Raw genomic sequence first — 16444 nt, 5'->3', positions numbered from 1 at the left:
GCAAAGAAAATGGTGTGTGACAGAAGCACAAAGACAAGAAGGAGGAATTAGATTCCAACCACATGTTCAGGCACTGATTTTCACATCGTTTTTTGAGACACTGCTATTGTCCCTCCAACCAGACAACAGCATCTTTTACTGACTTAGGAGGATGGGTTTGATGACTGCTGCATTGAGCGCTCTCTAAAAAGAACAAACTGCACTTGTAAAGGAGGATTTATGGGGAGGAAATGGAAGACAGATTATATATAATGTCTGAGGTCTACCAAATAGAAGTACTTGAGTCATCTGGGTGCCCCAGGGCATAACCTTATTGTGGTTAGACCTGGTTGTGGATGGTGGTGATTATTTAAATCTCTTTCCTAGGAACTGAGGCTGAATCGATTCCTCATCTTTGTTCCTTGAGGCACAGTGCTGAGATTCTGGCAGCACAGGATTATTAACAGTCCCACAGTACTTTTGGAAGTGATAAGACTTATTATTCACAGCACTTGGCCAGAGAGAATCCCACTTTTTTCTTGACTTCCAGCCAGAGCTCATTCCTATGAGTGGTGATAGTCTGCTCTGTATAATTTAAAGCAGAAAGCCTTTCAAAGATGTACATTGGGCTAAAAATCACTGTCTACATGGGGGTGGAGAGGGGATTGAATGCACATCTCGATGCATTGACCCAAGTATCCACTTCTGCTACCCAATAAGGAGGGCTAGGCTAAACAGGCACTCCTAATTTAAATGTCCTTGCAGGGGGTGCAGGCATGTCCTGCCCTTCTTGGAGTCCTTGTCAGTTCCCAGGAATTCCTGTTTAGGGCAATTACAGGGTCGGGTTAAGGAAGTTTTCAAACCAAGTGAGTCATGGTTTCTGGGTGTCCTTATATTTTCAGACCTCAAATAATCTTTTCTTCTTCCACTCCTCTCCTAGCTTTGTCCCCATGAAATGTCACTCAGAACACTTGTAAAACAACCTTAATTTCAAGACAGGTGCGTGCTATCTTTGTCATTTGACACAGGACAAGTGTTAGGGGAAGAAGAGCAAGCAAATGATAGCAGGGTGCCCTGAGAGGTCCTTCCCCATCTTTAAGCACTCATAGATAGTATTTCCTGCCAGCAGATATTACAGAGTTGTGAATCTCAAGAGTGAGAGTGCAAAACAGGTTTCTAACTGCAAATGCTGGAATATTTCTGAAATATTCTCGTTCTGCATAAAAAGTTTCGATATGAAGTCTCTGTCTGATGGAATTACTCTAATCAGATTCTGTGTAATGAAAAAGGTTAACAAATACATGACTTTGCATTCTAAAAAGATCTCAGCCTTTTTGTTTTTTAAAGCACAGCTACATCAAAAAGAAAGGAGTCCTTGCTACTGAGCATGAGTCTCACTGCTTGTTCCAAAGGACCTGTATTGACTGGCCTATGTTTTTAGCATTTGAAAAACCCCTGTAATTTTTCCTTTGTTATTAGACTCATTTGCAGCATTTACAGAGCTGAACAGAACTTATTTATTTATTATAGTTTTCTGGTATTTAGCATTTTGTATTACTTTCTCAATTTTCAGTATAATATGTGAATTAGGTCTACCTTTCAATCAGTTAAAAGCTTTTTTTTTTTTTCTTTTCTGGTTTTTAGGGTTGGATAGGAGCAGTGGCTAAACATAGAACTGTAGGCTATGACTTATTCCAGCTAAAAGGAAAATGATCATGTATTTTCTGCTAAAGCAGATATTTATTTTTCTCTGCAAAGTGTTAAGCAGAAAGAAGAGATAATCCTGGATTGTGTTATTTCCATGTGAACATTTCTGAGCTCCAGCTGTAGCTTCTCATCTTCAAGGACAAACTGATGTCAATTCACACAAAGCTAGTGCATAGTAGGAAATGTGATTTGCTTGAATTGTAACATGGAAGAAGTACCAAGGTAAACTCTAAGATCTATTTTCTGCAATCTTTGACTTTAAAGGTGAAAAGCCCGATAAAACATCTGAAAGTAAAATGGCTGCACTTTCTTTGGGCTTTGACTTTAAAGGTTAGATTTTAAACTGAGTGGATGACTCTGAGAAAGCTAGTTTCAGAAAATGTTGTCTTTATAAAGGTATTTTTAGCACAGTGTTTTCTCCATACTTCAGACTTGGTGTTTGAAGATGTGTTTCTGGTTCAGCTAGTTCAACTTAAATGAGTGTAAGCTTTTGCTTTTGTATAATTCAAATTTCTGCAGTTAACCTACTTGAAAGGCTTGTTTCTGTCTGCAAAGTCCTGATAGCAGTCAATTTCATCCTTGCGGCATGAAGGCTTCCCGACTACAAAGTTCTGACTGCCATTAATGTGCTCTCTCTTTTACTTGGGCCAATGGGTTTGTGTTCTTTGAAACAAACAAACATTTTCTGTTTCTTCTTGCTCGGAATTGTGTACATAGATTGCACAATTGTTTTTTTCTTACTAATTAGAGTCTATACATCTTGGGTTAACTTCTTTTTCCCTAACATTTCTCTTTTCTGCTCCAGCTCTGAAGGGTCAATATAATTCTAATTGGGCTGAGAGGGATGCGACTCCTTCCCTAGATGCTTCATCAAACTCTGATCACAAAATCAATTCATATGAGCTCCTTTCAGCCTATTGCTCTGTGATGCTCAGATTGGTCAAAGTTGATGTTTCTGTTTGCTTTGCTGATGCGAAGCTCTCAGAGGAAATGAAAGCCACTTCTACTACTGAATAACACAAAACTAATTCCAACTCTTTCAGAGCAAGGCCTTTACCAGAAAGTCCAGTAGAATCTGAAACTCTTCTCTCCCATGAGCAACAAAACTCCTTATAGGACAACATATTAAAACACTACTTCTGTGGAGAAGGCAAACCAACCAAATACAGAGCAAATGCTGACATACCTCTGAACCATGCTGTGCCTACCTTGTGGCTAAGACTAAGACTGTTCACCAGACCTGTCAGACTTTAGGCTGATACTGGTCTTTTACAGCTCTAGAATCTGATCTTAGATGTTAAATGAGCTGGGAGTTGATGGCATTTTGGTGGATCTGCTTTTAACTTCAGTAAGATCCTATTCCACCAAGAATATTGAGCAAGACTTGCTGATATGGATTATCCTTACTGTTTTATCCTCCACCATACAGCAAATGTCAGAGGTGCTGAGCAGGCTGTATCCTTTGGTTGAGGCAGTACATCTTGATAATGTACAAAACACGAGGAATGGTTTAGTGAAATGATGTGGGAATGCATTTGGGTAAAGTGAGGTCTGTTAAAGAATGATCATTACCAGAAGTTTAAAGGTTCAATGTCACACTGAAATAACTGCATTTAAAGAGGTGGTACCTACCTCAACCATCTTGCAGGTCTCCTCCAGCTGTGTGACAATCCCTTGCACTCTGTCATTGCTCCCCACCAGGACTGCAATGCCATCACTCAGCTCAGACTAGGCAGTAAGAAGAGAGCAAGCAGAAGGGTGTTAGGTGCTGTCACACTTCAGGGTGACACATTTAACAGTGGGGAGCAGGAGACAAATAAGCCATACCCAGGATAATACTTCATCTTTCCACCAGAACTGAGAAAAGTAGGAGCTTTATGTGCCCACAAGATTATACTTTGACATTTGTTTCCTCCTGCAACACACTATGAAAACACTGACAGTTTGGGACCCTTAATGGAGAAGAAACTGTGGTTTGGAAAGAAGGAAGCACTTTGTTCTAGGAGGTTCTTCTAGCTGCTTTTGTTTGAAGTGCTGTTTCAACAGGCCCCAAATATTTCCTTTGGGTTTGTTGAGAGAAAAGACTTTGTCTCTTGAGGGGTTGTTTTTTCAGTGTCTGGGTCTAGTCACATGTTGTGGTATTTCCCTGAGGACTGTAGCTCTTGGCCTTGGAATGGAGAAGAGGTGGCCCATGGACCTGGACGGACCAAGGTGTTACAGAGTCCCTGGCACGTGGGCAGTGGGGTTGGAGTTGTGGTGAGAGGGGCCAGGAGAAAAGGAGGAGATGAAGATGGAGGCTGAACCACTGGCATGAGGGAAATGGATGGAGGGAGAAATTACCCAAGTGTGGGGATGGAGGTGATTGTGAGGTATCCCTAAGAGAGAGAAAAAAGCCAGTCCTAGGGAACTTGGGGAGGGTGCTGGGGAGTGCAAGGGGCCCTTGGCACACTGCTGTAATAACAGAGACAACTGTGTTCATGCCTCCACAGCTCTGTACAGGATCCTTTGAGGCTTTCACAGCTCTGTAAAGGCTCCTTTGAGGAATGCATCCTGCAGGCTCCAGGTTACGCCTCCTGTCTTGAGTATGACAGCCCCTTTCCACGGGCACTCTGGGAAGGAAAACACAGTTTGCAAATCTCCATGCAAAATGAGTGACTGGGGGCATGGATTCAGTCCAAAAAACTTCTCCTCCTTCTCCCAAGTTTTTTTGATTGAAAAGGATGTTTGTAACTACTTTCCTAAAGTGACTCCTCATTTGTAATTTACACACACATGCGTCTATGTGACAAAGTTGGAGGCTGGGATTGGAAACTTGGCCTGTCTGATTGCTTGCCCCACTGGGGCCCTCCAGAAAAATGAGCTGTTTATCTCAGGAGGATAACCCAGTGAGTCAGGTTTTAAATTAATACTGTATTAAAAATAAACAAGTCTTTTACTGGTGACAGCAAGGGCAGAAGATGTTAGGTACATCCTGTGCTGCCAACTATTGAATATTCCTTCATTCACTTGCAGGAGGAGGTTTTTCACTTAACTTTTCTTAAAAATGGGATGCTTAAATGTAAAAGTGCCTGATAGATAACTATTTGATTTGAAATGGTCTGTTCTCTTTCCAGTTCCTAGTGTTAGAAATCCCACTTGTTTGTCTGATCTAGAAGCACTGAAAAAAGGGATTAGGAACTCAAAAGAGAGATCCTCAACTCCACATCAAAACTGGGACACTGTAATATCTTTCTGTGTGATCTCTCATAAATTTATTTTCCTGTGTTTCTAAACATTTCCTACAGATTTACAAGAGCCTTTCAGTCACACACACAGGAGTGGCAAAGGCACCCCCAGACCCTTTTGGAAACTCGCAGGAAGCTCATGGGAACACTTCCCTGTTGATGGTCCTGTCAGTTTTTTCAAGGACTTTGAGAAACAAGAAGATATTTACCTTCTGCTGCTGGTAAACATTTGTGAGAGGAGCAACCTGACAGTCTTTGTGGGCACCAAAGATTTTGCACAAGGAGCAGGTGGGCATTTCACAGTTCAAACAATAAATATTAATTCTCTCATCTTCGTGCTCCTCACACATTGGCTGGTCACACTTCCTTTCAGGTCTGCAAAAGAAAACAAGTTTAAAACAAACATGGTGCTCACAAGTTTCTGATAACAACACTTAGGGTATTAGCACAAAATATGGTACATTTGTATAGCAGCATCCAAGGCTGACTGAATACACAACATAGACTTAAACCTGCCACATGGGAAGACTTAAAGAGACAGTGGTACAGCTGAATATCCTGACACAGTATGAAGGGATGACAATATAGCAACATGACTTCATATGGGGATTCCCATATGAATGAGGAATGTGAGTGGGAGTGTGACATAACCCTTGCTCATATTTAGAAATTTAAATAACCTCACTAAGCCTGGACTCAGACTACTCATGTGTTTTAGTTAGCATGTTAACTAACATCAGTCTCAAATATGAAACATACGTAATTTCTTTCTGGTTCATCATGCAAATTGTTGGGCACTTGGCTTAGTGCAGCAAAGCTCTTATGGAGGGGACTGATTTCAAGCAAGAGTTGTAGATACTGATGAATCTTTAAGCCTATAACTCTAAATCTCTGCTGATGAGCTTTGTGAGGCCCTGGTCAGGACTGCCAATGTTGAACATCACTGGGTCCTTACATTAGGCCAGCAACTAAAACAAGGTGTCACACAAATTAATTTCAGTCAGGTGGCACATGTCTAACTTTACAGCGTCAAACGTTTTAGCAGTCGTTTACTCAGCTGTACTCAGCAGAAAGGGCATGGGCTACACAAGTGTTCCTTTCCTGTGCTAAGCTGGGAACTGTCGCCACATTATAGCTCAGTCTGATCTCCTCTTCACCAAAATGATTTAGCTATACACACATACATCTACACAACCTGCTATCTTAGGAACTAATTTAGTTGTAGCTTCCTTCAAATGAGCCACTTAACTGGCATTCTCAGTGCAAGTGACAGCTCTGGTCTAGTGTGTGTGGGCAGGGTGGCACTTTCCTGAGCCCAGACTTCAGGCTTAACATCTGTGGCAAATGCATGAGTGTAAGGATGTGGTACAGAAGACAGGGACCAGTAGACCAATGGAAAGAGTGTGTCTGGGGTTCAAGCCTTCAAAAGCCACCACTGCTACTGTGGCAATGTTAAATATTTTCAGCATAAACCATTATCCCCTTCTGCTACTGTTTGGAAAGAGAACTATGACTTACCTGTACCAAGTGGAAAAATGGCATCATATAAACATATTTTTTCATCACTAGAAATTATGGAATTTAATGGAATTACATGGGAACCTTTTCTTAAGCCATTGTACAGAACTCTGTAGCAAGGAGGCAAACAGTCATTTTATTAAAGCTTAAAATTATGGAAACAATCATTATTTATATTATATTACAGTAGAGTTTTTCCATACAGTTTGGTAGAGTGGATATGGCATTTATTTTTTAATGACAAAGTACAGATTTTCTCTTCTGAAGGGTGTGGAATATGATCAGTCAGATGCATTTAAAAAAAACAAACTAGCAAGAAACAAAATGTCTCACACATTTGTGGTTTTCTTTAATTCCAGAGTGCCCTGGGATTTAAAGGGTTCATAAGGAAAATCTGTAATCTGCCGTATAACATGATATACCAGAATAAAACAAGACAAACACTTCTGAAGAAAGCCTGTGCTATTTGGGTCAGATTTCCAGCATTCATTAACATCAGGCACTTTGTCAAATCCAGCACTGTTTCAGTGGAAGTCAAAAGAGGTGTGACTCCACCATAAAAAATGGTTTACATTGTTTGCAGATTACTGCAAACAGCCCCTAATATATTCATGCTGTAGTGCACCAGTGGGAGGGCCCATGCGTGAGGGCAATACAACGAATTTCAAAGCTATTAATTAAGTCTGAGATAGCAGCTCTTCCTGCAGATATTTACAAGACTAGAGCCAGAAACTACTAGAATTTTATTGGACACTGGAATGGTGCCACTTGCATGAAAGACACATTACATAGAGCAAAAAGGTGACGGTGTCAAGCAAGTTCAGCCAGAAGCAGCCAACCTTCAAAGGTGCCGCGAAGAGCTGGAAGAAACCTGGCAGAACTCCCTGAACTAGTGGGGCCCTGAAGACAGTGTCAGAAGACTAGAAATAAACAGATTTACAGGCTCCTCCCTAGGCTGTGCAAAAGGAGAGATTTTTAGCACACCATTCCCTGACTTTAGAAGGGATCCTCTAGATCTGTGTTGGGGTAGCAAAGGCCAAAACACAACCTCTAAATTTAAAATAGAGACTGCTTCTGAAACAGGAGATTAAAGAGTAGCTGATAGGAAAATAACTGCATGGCTTTAGTAACAGAAAAGATTCACCATAGCTGTGCTGATGACCAGAGAGATGTCAGGTTGCTGAAATGTCGTGATAACTTTGTGGTTTCATTCTTGGACTCTTCTCTTTGAGATGCTAAGCCTGTGTTTGACTGCTAGAGGCTTATTCTTCCCCATTGAAATTGTGTTTGAACCACACCTGAAGTACAGACTGGGTCCCATTCTGGACTGCCCAGTACATGAGAGACATTGACATACTGGAGAGAGTCCAGCAAAGGGTTCTGAAGATGATTAAGGACAGCAGCTCTCCTGTGAGGAAAGGCTGAGAGAGCTGGAACTTTCAGCCTGGATCAGGGGAAGTTTAAGGGGAATCTTAACAATGACCTGATCTTACCAATACCTTCAGTTATCTAAATGCCTGAATGGAGGGTGTTATGAGGATGGAGTCAGGCACTTTTCAATGCCAGGACCAGAGGCAATGGGCAAAAACTGAAACATGGAAGGTACACTCTGAACATCAGGAAACACTTTTATAGTGTGAGAGGGACTAAGCACTAGCATAGGTTGCTCAGGATGGTTGTGGAGTTTCCATCGTTGAAGATACTCATAAGCCATCTGGACATGGTCATGGGCAACTGGCTCCAGGTGGTCCTGTTTGAGCAACAGGTGGTTGGACCAGGTGACCTTGAGAGGTTCTTTCCAATCTTAACCATTCTGTGACTGTGATTTGGTGAGGAAATGCAAAGTTGCTGGGCACATAAAGAAGCATACTTTAAATAAGAACATAGTAATACCTTAGGAAAACTGCTGTTAGAAAGCATGTTTTCTGCAGGATTTTTTCAAATCCAAAAACGTCTCTACTGAAATCCTGAATTCAATTTTGATAGTGTTTTTACTGAGGATCCTAAGACAGCTGTAACCCTTCCTGTGCTATCACATCACCTGTTGTCTGCAGCTGGCCAGCGGATGGAGAGGATCTGCATGACTCTATGAGGCATAGTCAGGTCATTAGTGAAGATATGAAACTGCATTTTACACAGTATCAGTCTTGGGCATACAGAGCTAATGACTGGCCTCCACTTGACTTCATGCTACTCACCATGACCCTTTGAGTCTGGTAGTACAGCCAGTTTTTGGTCCAGTTCACTTTCCACTATACACTCTAGACGTTATTTCAACAATTTATGAATGAGGATGTCAGAGGAGACAGTGTCTAAGTCTAGATAAACAGTATCTACTGCTCTCCTATCATGCACTGAGTTAGTCATCTCACTATAAAAGGCTATCAGGTTGGTCATGCTGATTTCCTCTTCATAAATCCATGCTGACTATTTCTAATCACCTTCTTGTTGTTTATATATTTGGAAATGGTTTCCAGGAGGGTTTGCATGAAATACTTTCTAGGGATCAGTGTGCATGACCAGCCTGTAGCTCCCTGGATTCTCCTCCTTGCATTCCTTGAAGATTGGAGGAACATTTGCTTTCCTCCAGTCCAGTCCAGAGGAAACTGTCCCAATTACCACAGCCTTTCAGAGTATTGAGAGTGACCTGGCAATAATATGTCAGCTCCCTCACCACTTATGGATGCCTCCCATCAGGATGTCCAATTTTTTTTTAATATTCTCTGACCTGATCCCCTTCCACCAAAGGTGAGTCTTCCTTGCTCTAGACTTTCCCACTGGTCTCAGGGTACTTAAAACTGAACTTTCTAGTAAAGTCTGAGGTGAAGGTGGTGTTGAGCACATTGGCCTTTTCTATGTCCTGTGTTACATGAGGCCCTGCTCCATTTAGCAGTGAATTCACACTTCCCCTAATCTTCCTTCTGCTGCTGATGCAGCTGCAGAAGCTCTCATTAGCCTTCATGTCCCTCATCAGATTCAGTTCCAGGTGGACTTTGGCTTTTCTAACTTCATCTGCACATGTTTGGAGAGTGTCTCAAAATCTTCCTGAATCACCTGCCCATCTTTCTTGTGCTTCTTTTTTAATGTTTTCTTTTTATCGGGAGTTCCCTCTTAACAAATGCAGGTATTCTGTCACCATCACTTGAGTTCTTATATATGGGGATAGACCATTTTTGACCTTGGAGGAAGGTGGTCATTGAAAATCAGCCACAATGAGGGACTCTCTCAAAAGCAGTGAAAAGGCCACCAATACCCAGGGTAGAAATGGGGCTTGAAAAATGAGAAGGCTATAGAAGTTCATATGGACATAAGGATCCTTGTAGCTCTGTTACACTACTATCATGAATGCCCAGCCCAAGAATACTGTTGGTGCAGGTGAGCTTGGGGCTTTGTCTCATGGGGAGTTGGAGGAGAACCAGGTGACCTCACTCGTCATCTCTTTACTGCAGAGCCTGTGGGGCTCCTCCTTGCTTGGTGACCTGTGGCCAGGGAGCACATTTCCCTGGGCCAGCCTATCTGAGATCCCCAGACACCCCTGCAGCCTGGGTTAGAGAGACACATCCTGCATTGGGAATTTGGGCTAAGACCTCAGAGGTGTCAGAGATAGAGGCTTCTGGCAGTGCTGGCTACAGGGCCCTGCAGCACGTCAGCACCATCACAGAGCCCATGCAGGCTGCTCTCAGCACAGCCTGGTCCCTGCTGCACACTCTGCTCCATCCATGCTCAGGGCTGCAGGGACAGCCTGTTCCTCAGGCTCTCCCTGGTAAGTGCAAGGCAGAAAGAGTGCTTGACCCGCCCTGATCAGGATTCAGCTGGTAACAAAGCCCAAAGCACCTTTTGATCTGGAATAGCCAGCTGAGATCATTAGAACCTGCCAGATCTTACAAAAAGTCACAACCTCCTGTTACCACCCTTTCCTGGTGACAGCAGGCATCCCGATGTTCCTCAGATAGTTTAGGTGATCAGTGGCCTCCAGATTTTCAAAGACTGGTTTAATTTTTAGCCAGCTCAATTTCCACTGTTTTCAGTCCTTTGCTGTCTTTTAAAGCTTTGTATGAGCCACCTCCTGCTTGAAGAATTCTTCCCTTGTGTTGCTAACACATTCTAAATTGGGCAACAGGCTATGCTGCCATCAGCTGGAACTTGATGAGCAATGGGATAAAAGACCATATGATGTGATACTTAGTAATAGGAGGGGCTGCATATGAGGGCTCAGGCAGACTCTCCCAACCTCATAGTCCAGCTCCTGCCCCAGTTTTTATTAAAAAAAAAAACCCAATTCCTTAATTCAAATAGAAAATCCAATTACAAAAAAACCCACCCCAATACTTTTGAAATAAGGTATTTTTGCCTAAGCAGGAACCAAATCTTGCTCCCTTGTTCCCTTTATTCTCCCTTTATTCTCCCGTTATTCTCCCTTTATTCTCCCTTTACTCTAAGTTCATGTGAAATGCAGATGGGAGCTGGCATCATTCTGGCACATGCAGTTATAGTGAATTATACCCACAGGAGAACTCGAGGGGAAGAGGTTCCTGTCTGGAAATCACAGGTGCTGCCAGTTTGAAGGGTTGTCTTGGGAAGAACAAGGAGGAAAAGATCACATCTCACCCTTCTTCCTATGTATCTCTGCCAGACCCCTGTTGTCCGTATGGATGAGACTGGTACAAAAGGAAGAAGTGGGGAAGACTTGATTTCCCTTGACTTTTTGCTTTCAGTGGAACAGCACAGGGAAAAGCCATGAAAGACCTGCTCACACTCTCAGGGGACCCCGAGGAATGTTAGGCAGATGGAGATAAGCAGCTGAGGCCCACAAAGGGCCAAATAGTTTAGATAATGCTGCTATGCACTGCTGCTACTGCGTAACCCTGACAATGACTTTCATTCTAAGGACATATGTGAAGGTTAAATAAGCACCTTAACAAATTAAATAAACAAATCTTTTGGGCAAATATATAGGCAAATGTATGTTCATATTTAATTTTTTTCTATTCTCCTGTTTTATTCATTATGTGTTTTACTTTCATAGAATTAAAAGAAAAATCTACTGAATCTATTACATTTCTGTTTAACTGTATTTTGGTCCAAATTCCCATGATCTACATGGGGAAAAGGAGCTTTTTTTTTTAGTTAAATACAACTGTGATCAGAAAAAAAACAAAACCAAGGAAGACATGAGGCCATATATGTCCAGCTTATTTGGCCAAAAGCAAAGTCCACCATTGCAGCTTTGTTGATTCATTTCCGCTGAGATTTTCCTGACTAAAATAATATTTGAGTATCAATGACACACACAGGGGTAGCTGACCTTTACTTGGCACTGAGCGCAAAGGGCAGCAGAAAGGACAATTTTGAGCCAGCTTTGTGCTGTCCAGTTCTTTGGAGCTCCAACCTACCTATGCCCAGCTGCAACAGTCCTCAGAGAAATTCAAACAGCTGAGAATAGCCAAAGTCACTGTCAGGCTCCAAAATGTTCTCTCTGCTGGTGACTGTCCTCCTCTGCTGGAGGAGGCATCCTCAGCCATCCCAGGGACTGGGTTCTGATGGTTGTGTCCACCCGCACCAGTGATGCTACCTCGCTGTCCCTGGGAACCCCAGCTCCTTGTTGCAGTGGGATCAGAAGACTGTCAGGGAGCACAGCCAGGATTACACCTTCCAGGTGAACAAAACACCTTGCCATACAAAACCGACTCTAAGGATTCATGCTGGTGACAAAAACCAGCTTCCCTGGGTGAGAGCTCCTTGCTTGGTGGCCTGGGACCAGGTTAACTTCATGATAGAATCACAGAATTATCAGAATGGTTTGGGTTGGAAAGGACCTGAGAGATCATCTAGTTCCAACATCCCTACCTTGGGCAGGGACACGTTTCACTAGCCCAGCTTGTGTGAAGCCCCATCCATCCAGGATGCCAGGGACAGAGCATCCACAACCTGTGCCAGTGCCTCACCACCCTCAGAACGAAGAATTTCTTTCTATATCTAATCTAAATATATTCCCTTTCAGTTTAAAGCCATTCACCCTTGTCCTATCACTACATGCCCTTGTCAAAAGTCCCTCTCTAGCTCTCTTGTAAGCCCTGTATAGGTACTAGAAGGTGCTCTAAGGTCTCCCCAGAGCCTTCTCTTCTCCAGGTTGAACAACCCCAACTCCTTCAGAGGAGAAATGCTCAAGCCCTCTGAGCATCTTTGCATCCCTTCTCTGGACTCACTCCAGCAGGTCCACGTCGTCTTGTGCTAAGGACTCCAGAGCTGGATGCAGGACTCCAGGTGGGGTCTCATAAGAGCAGGTGGAGAAGATTATCTCCTTCACCTTCCCCCCTGCTAAGTTCTCCACAGTGGTACCATGTATCTAACCCATCCCAGGGAAATAGAGATAAGAAAACATTTTTCTGTTTCTGGATCAATTACACATCAAATGCAAGAAATTACCATTTAGGGTTAATCTTACTTTTTAGAATTAACCCATTCCTCTGCCCTGAGGCCTTGATTCTTGCACACAGCCACACAGCTCTGATACATATTGTTTCTGGCTGTTCCTTCTCTTTTATGGATTCCTAAATAAAACTTGATTTCATAAGTTCACATCCCAAGCTGACAGGAATGGAGATATTTTTAACAGAAATTTCATTTGGCATTATGATACATGGTACCTTTTTTGTGAAATTCAGTTTTCTTCTTGTTTGCACTGTCTGTACCTCAGGATTTTCTATCAAGATTTGAAATCCTTTCCCTTCTTTAGCATGAGAACACAGAGGTTAAAGACAAATAAGAATTATCAGAACTGTTTTTGCAATAAATGATGTTAACCAAGATACTTTTCCCTTAATCATGTGAGTAGCTGTGCTGACCTCCAGGGCCTTGCTCGCACATGTAAGTGTTGCTCATGTGAATAAGCATGGCCCAATCCCCTGCTGTAAATGGAAACAGGGAAGCTCGGCATCTATTTGAATACAGTTTTCTGTCCTCAGTGAGAGCTGACTTCATTGTGCAGCAGTCAGTCAGGCATGGCAGCATGATCCCTTTCTGCTTTTCTGAGAGACAAAATGACTAAATCAACCTCAACTATGTCCTCTGAAATACACACATTCCCTTGTTACCTTGTGGACTCCTGCTTGTAGATGTCGATGATGTTCTCCACCAGCAGGTTCCTCTGCAGCCCGTAGACGCCGTGTCGGTCCAGGACCACCTCATGCCTGCAGGAGGGACAGCGGAAGCGGCCTCCCGACGCCACAGTTGTACCTCCCCTGGTCGGCAGATAGGGGTTGGAGGCCTGTTTTTTCCAAGCAGCACAAGGAGAGGCAGGTACGGCCGTGAAAAACCATGAAAGCCTCTTCCAAAAGCACCAAATGGTAGGAAACCATTTGTCACTACACCCAGTGAGAGGGTAATTCCGACAAGTCACCCCTGGGAAAGCACCTGGCGACTGCTGGGCGAGGGGCCAGTCCCTCAGCTCACACTTCACCATGTCACCACAGCCAACAGGTGGCACTTTCACCTGCTGCGAGCTCAGCCCTGGCCCCCGGATACATCAACTTTGGCCTTAAATCACTCCCCCCACCCTATCTCACCAACTGTGAAAATAAGTCTACCAAAACATGTAAAAAAACTACTTTACCATTCATTCCAACCAGTGCTGCTTGGAAAGCAGACCTCTGTGGGAAGAAACCTACCTGGAAGATGTCACTGGCACACTTCCGACAGAGGTTGTGCTGGCAGGGCAGGATCACCACTGGCTTGGTGAACATCTCCAAGCAGATGGGGCAGATCAGCTGTTTCTCCAGGTTATCCATAGTTTGCTGCTCTTTGGAGAACGACTTGTAGCTCAGGGAGGTGCTCATCCCTAGCTTTTCCTGGAGCATACGCTCAGGGCCACGGCCTTGTGGAGAGGTTTCAGGGTTAATTTCCCTTGAAATAAGTCCAAGGCTGTGCTGCGATCAGAAGCTCTCTGGGTTGCTCGGGCCGGAGGACATTGTTTGAACGAGGGGCCGAGCACAGCCGGGGCTGTTTTTAGCAGCGCCGCGTCACGAGCTGCCATCCTGCTGTGCCCATATATGCGCGTGAGAGCAGGACAGGCTGGGACAGGTGACGGCTGCCGGGGGAGGGGGGAGGCCGCAGAGGCCCTGGTTCTCCTCACTCACACATGGCAGCCTTCACCCCTTGAGGAGTTGGGGGAGTGATAAGCAAAGGCCTTCCACTCCCTTTCCTTATCTTTGCAGGTCAATGGAGAGCGAAGGGCTGCCCCAGCCTGCTCAGCCACATCCTGCAGCCTAATAAATGCTCTGTTGTGAGCGAGCAGCGGTGGCCATGAGAGCAGGATGTAATTTTGCCCATGTGTTTTGGCAGGCTCCAAGATCCTACCTTTCCAAGGTGTGAAGTACTCGTGGTTACTGGAGAAGACAATAGGAGTGATGGCTGCTTTGGAGCTTGAACACTTCAGGGTATAAACATCTCATCACCTTGAAATCCAGACAAACAAAATTGCCTGCCTATAACTGTGCTTTAAGTTTCTCCTGGTAAGATTTTAGTCTGTAACATAAAATCTAACATGATTATTCATGCCATTAACTCCATGGGCAGGTTAAACAGGCATGAAAAACACTATTTGAATTTCCTGATGAGCAGGAAACTGAAGAAATACAGTGTGAAAGGCTTTAATTTGTGCTGCGATAGAATAGGTACTAATTGTATATGCTCTCTCTCCGATAGTTTAATTCAAATATATTTTAGTTTTGGGCACTGCTGTGTTTATATCTGTTTATTAGACACTGATATCCCTTTCAGCTTGGCACTTGTTCCAGAGTTATTTTTAAAATGACAATTTCCCAGATAATTTGTGACATGTGATGCCTGATCTTAAGGCAAAGCCATCTGTGCTTCTACTTGCCAATAATTTATCACACAACTGTACAAGCAATAAATATCTCATCCTCAAATTTAAGCCAAAGTCCCTGCATTACTGTATAAAATCACTTTGCCACCATACTGTACATGTAATCAGAAGATTTTCCTCTCTTTTAATCAATAATTACAATACTTTCTCAGTTAAGTGTCTTGTAGAAACCTCTAATGTTTATACTGCCTTAGGACTGTATAGGGCTTGCATATGAGAAATGCAGGAGAGCAGCTGAGTGAGTGCCCTACGAATCCAAGGCCAGACTCCAATTCTAAAGCAGGGCCCACAGTCTGCATGCAACACCAGCCTGGAAACTGTGCACTTCAGGAAAATACAAAAGTGAAGGTTTTCATGGATTTCTGCATGAAAATGAACACTATCCTCTGCAGGCAATTGTAATAAATAATATTAAATTAACTGTATTATTGACTATTTTGTTTTCAGTGCCTCACATGCTTCTTGAGTGTTTGAGTGAAATCCTGTATTCATTTGCAGCCCACTGAGCTGGAAATTCCCCTGTGTAATCTTACACATCTTTGTCAGCAGTCCCATAAAAACAAATCGATTTTTTAAAGTCTTGTATTCATGGGAAATTAGCGATAGCTAAGTTAAACCCATTTGAAATCACACCTTTGCTTTGGCTGCCTGGTGTGGACAAGAGCCTGGAGTCCAGTGGGAGAAGCAGCTCTGGCAGCTGAGCTGCAGACAGCTGGGGCTTTTGGCAGGGCTGGCAGGGAGCCTTCCCTGGCAGCAGCAAGAAGATATTTCTCTTCTTTCCCTCCCCTCCATGGCTGGGTCAGAGGTGACTTTTGCATCTGGAGGAATCTGAATGCCTCATTCTTGCCCTCCTAACTCTGAGTCAGCTGAATGCCTCATTCTTGCCGTCCTAACTTTGAGTCAGTTGCCCCTTGCACAGCAAAACCTGCTTCAATAAGGGGATCTGAATTAGATGAGGAAAGCCATCCTCATCTGGCAGGGCAGGAACTCCATCTCATTGCACAGGGCAGAAACAGAGAAACTCTGGAGGGAAAAGCTGAGGGCTAGAAGTGCCAGCACACAAAACCAGCTGCATATGCTGATGTAGGGATGTTCATAGCATGAAAAAAAGATATGCTGGCTCTTTGGA

General features: G+C 43.5%; 1 protein-coding gene across 3 annotated transcripts in view; it reads right to left on the bottom strand.

Moving 5' to 3' along the window:
* TRIM55 (tripartite motif containing 55) overlaps positions 1 to 14387 on the bottom strand; it is a 36130-nt gene extending 21743 nt beyond the window's left edge. For all 3 annotated transcript variants that reach the window (XM_069004872.1, XM_069004874.1, XM_069004873.1), the window contains exons 1-4: positions 14096 to 14387; positions 13523 to 13695; positions 5120 to 5285; positions 3319 to 3414 (exon numbers count right to left, since the gene is read on the bottom strand). In XM_069004872.1, coding sequence (XP_068860973.1) covers positions 3319 to 3414; positions 5120 to 5285; positions 13523 to 13695; positions 14096 to 14284 — 624 coding nt within the window. In that variant the 5' untranslated portion in view covers positions 14285 to 14387. The remainder of the gene's footprint in view (positions 1 to 3318; positions 3415 to 5119; positions 5286 to 13522; positions 13696 to 14095) is intronic.
* Between the last annotated feature and the right edge of the window lie 2057 nt (positions 14388 to 16444).

Source organism: Aphelocoma coerulescens, chromosome 2 (genome assembly GCF_041296385.1).
Source record: "Aphelocoma coerulescens isolate FSJ_1873_10779 chromosome 2, UR_Acoe_1.0, whole genome shotgun sequence".
In the NCBI taxonomy this organism is placed as follows: Eukaryota; Metazoa; Chordata; class Aves; order Passeriformes; family Corvidae; genus Aphelocoma; species Aphelocoma coerulescens.
The sequence above is the reverse complement of the archived record's forward strand: the minus strand, read 5'-3'. Positions and strand labels throughout refer to the sequence as shown.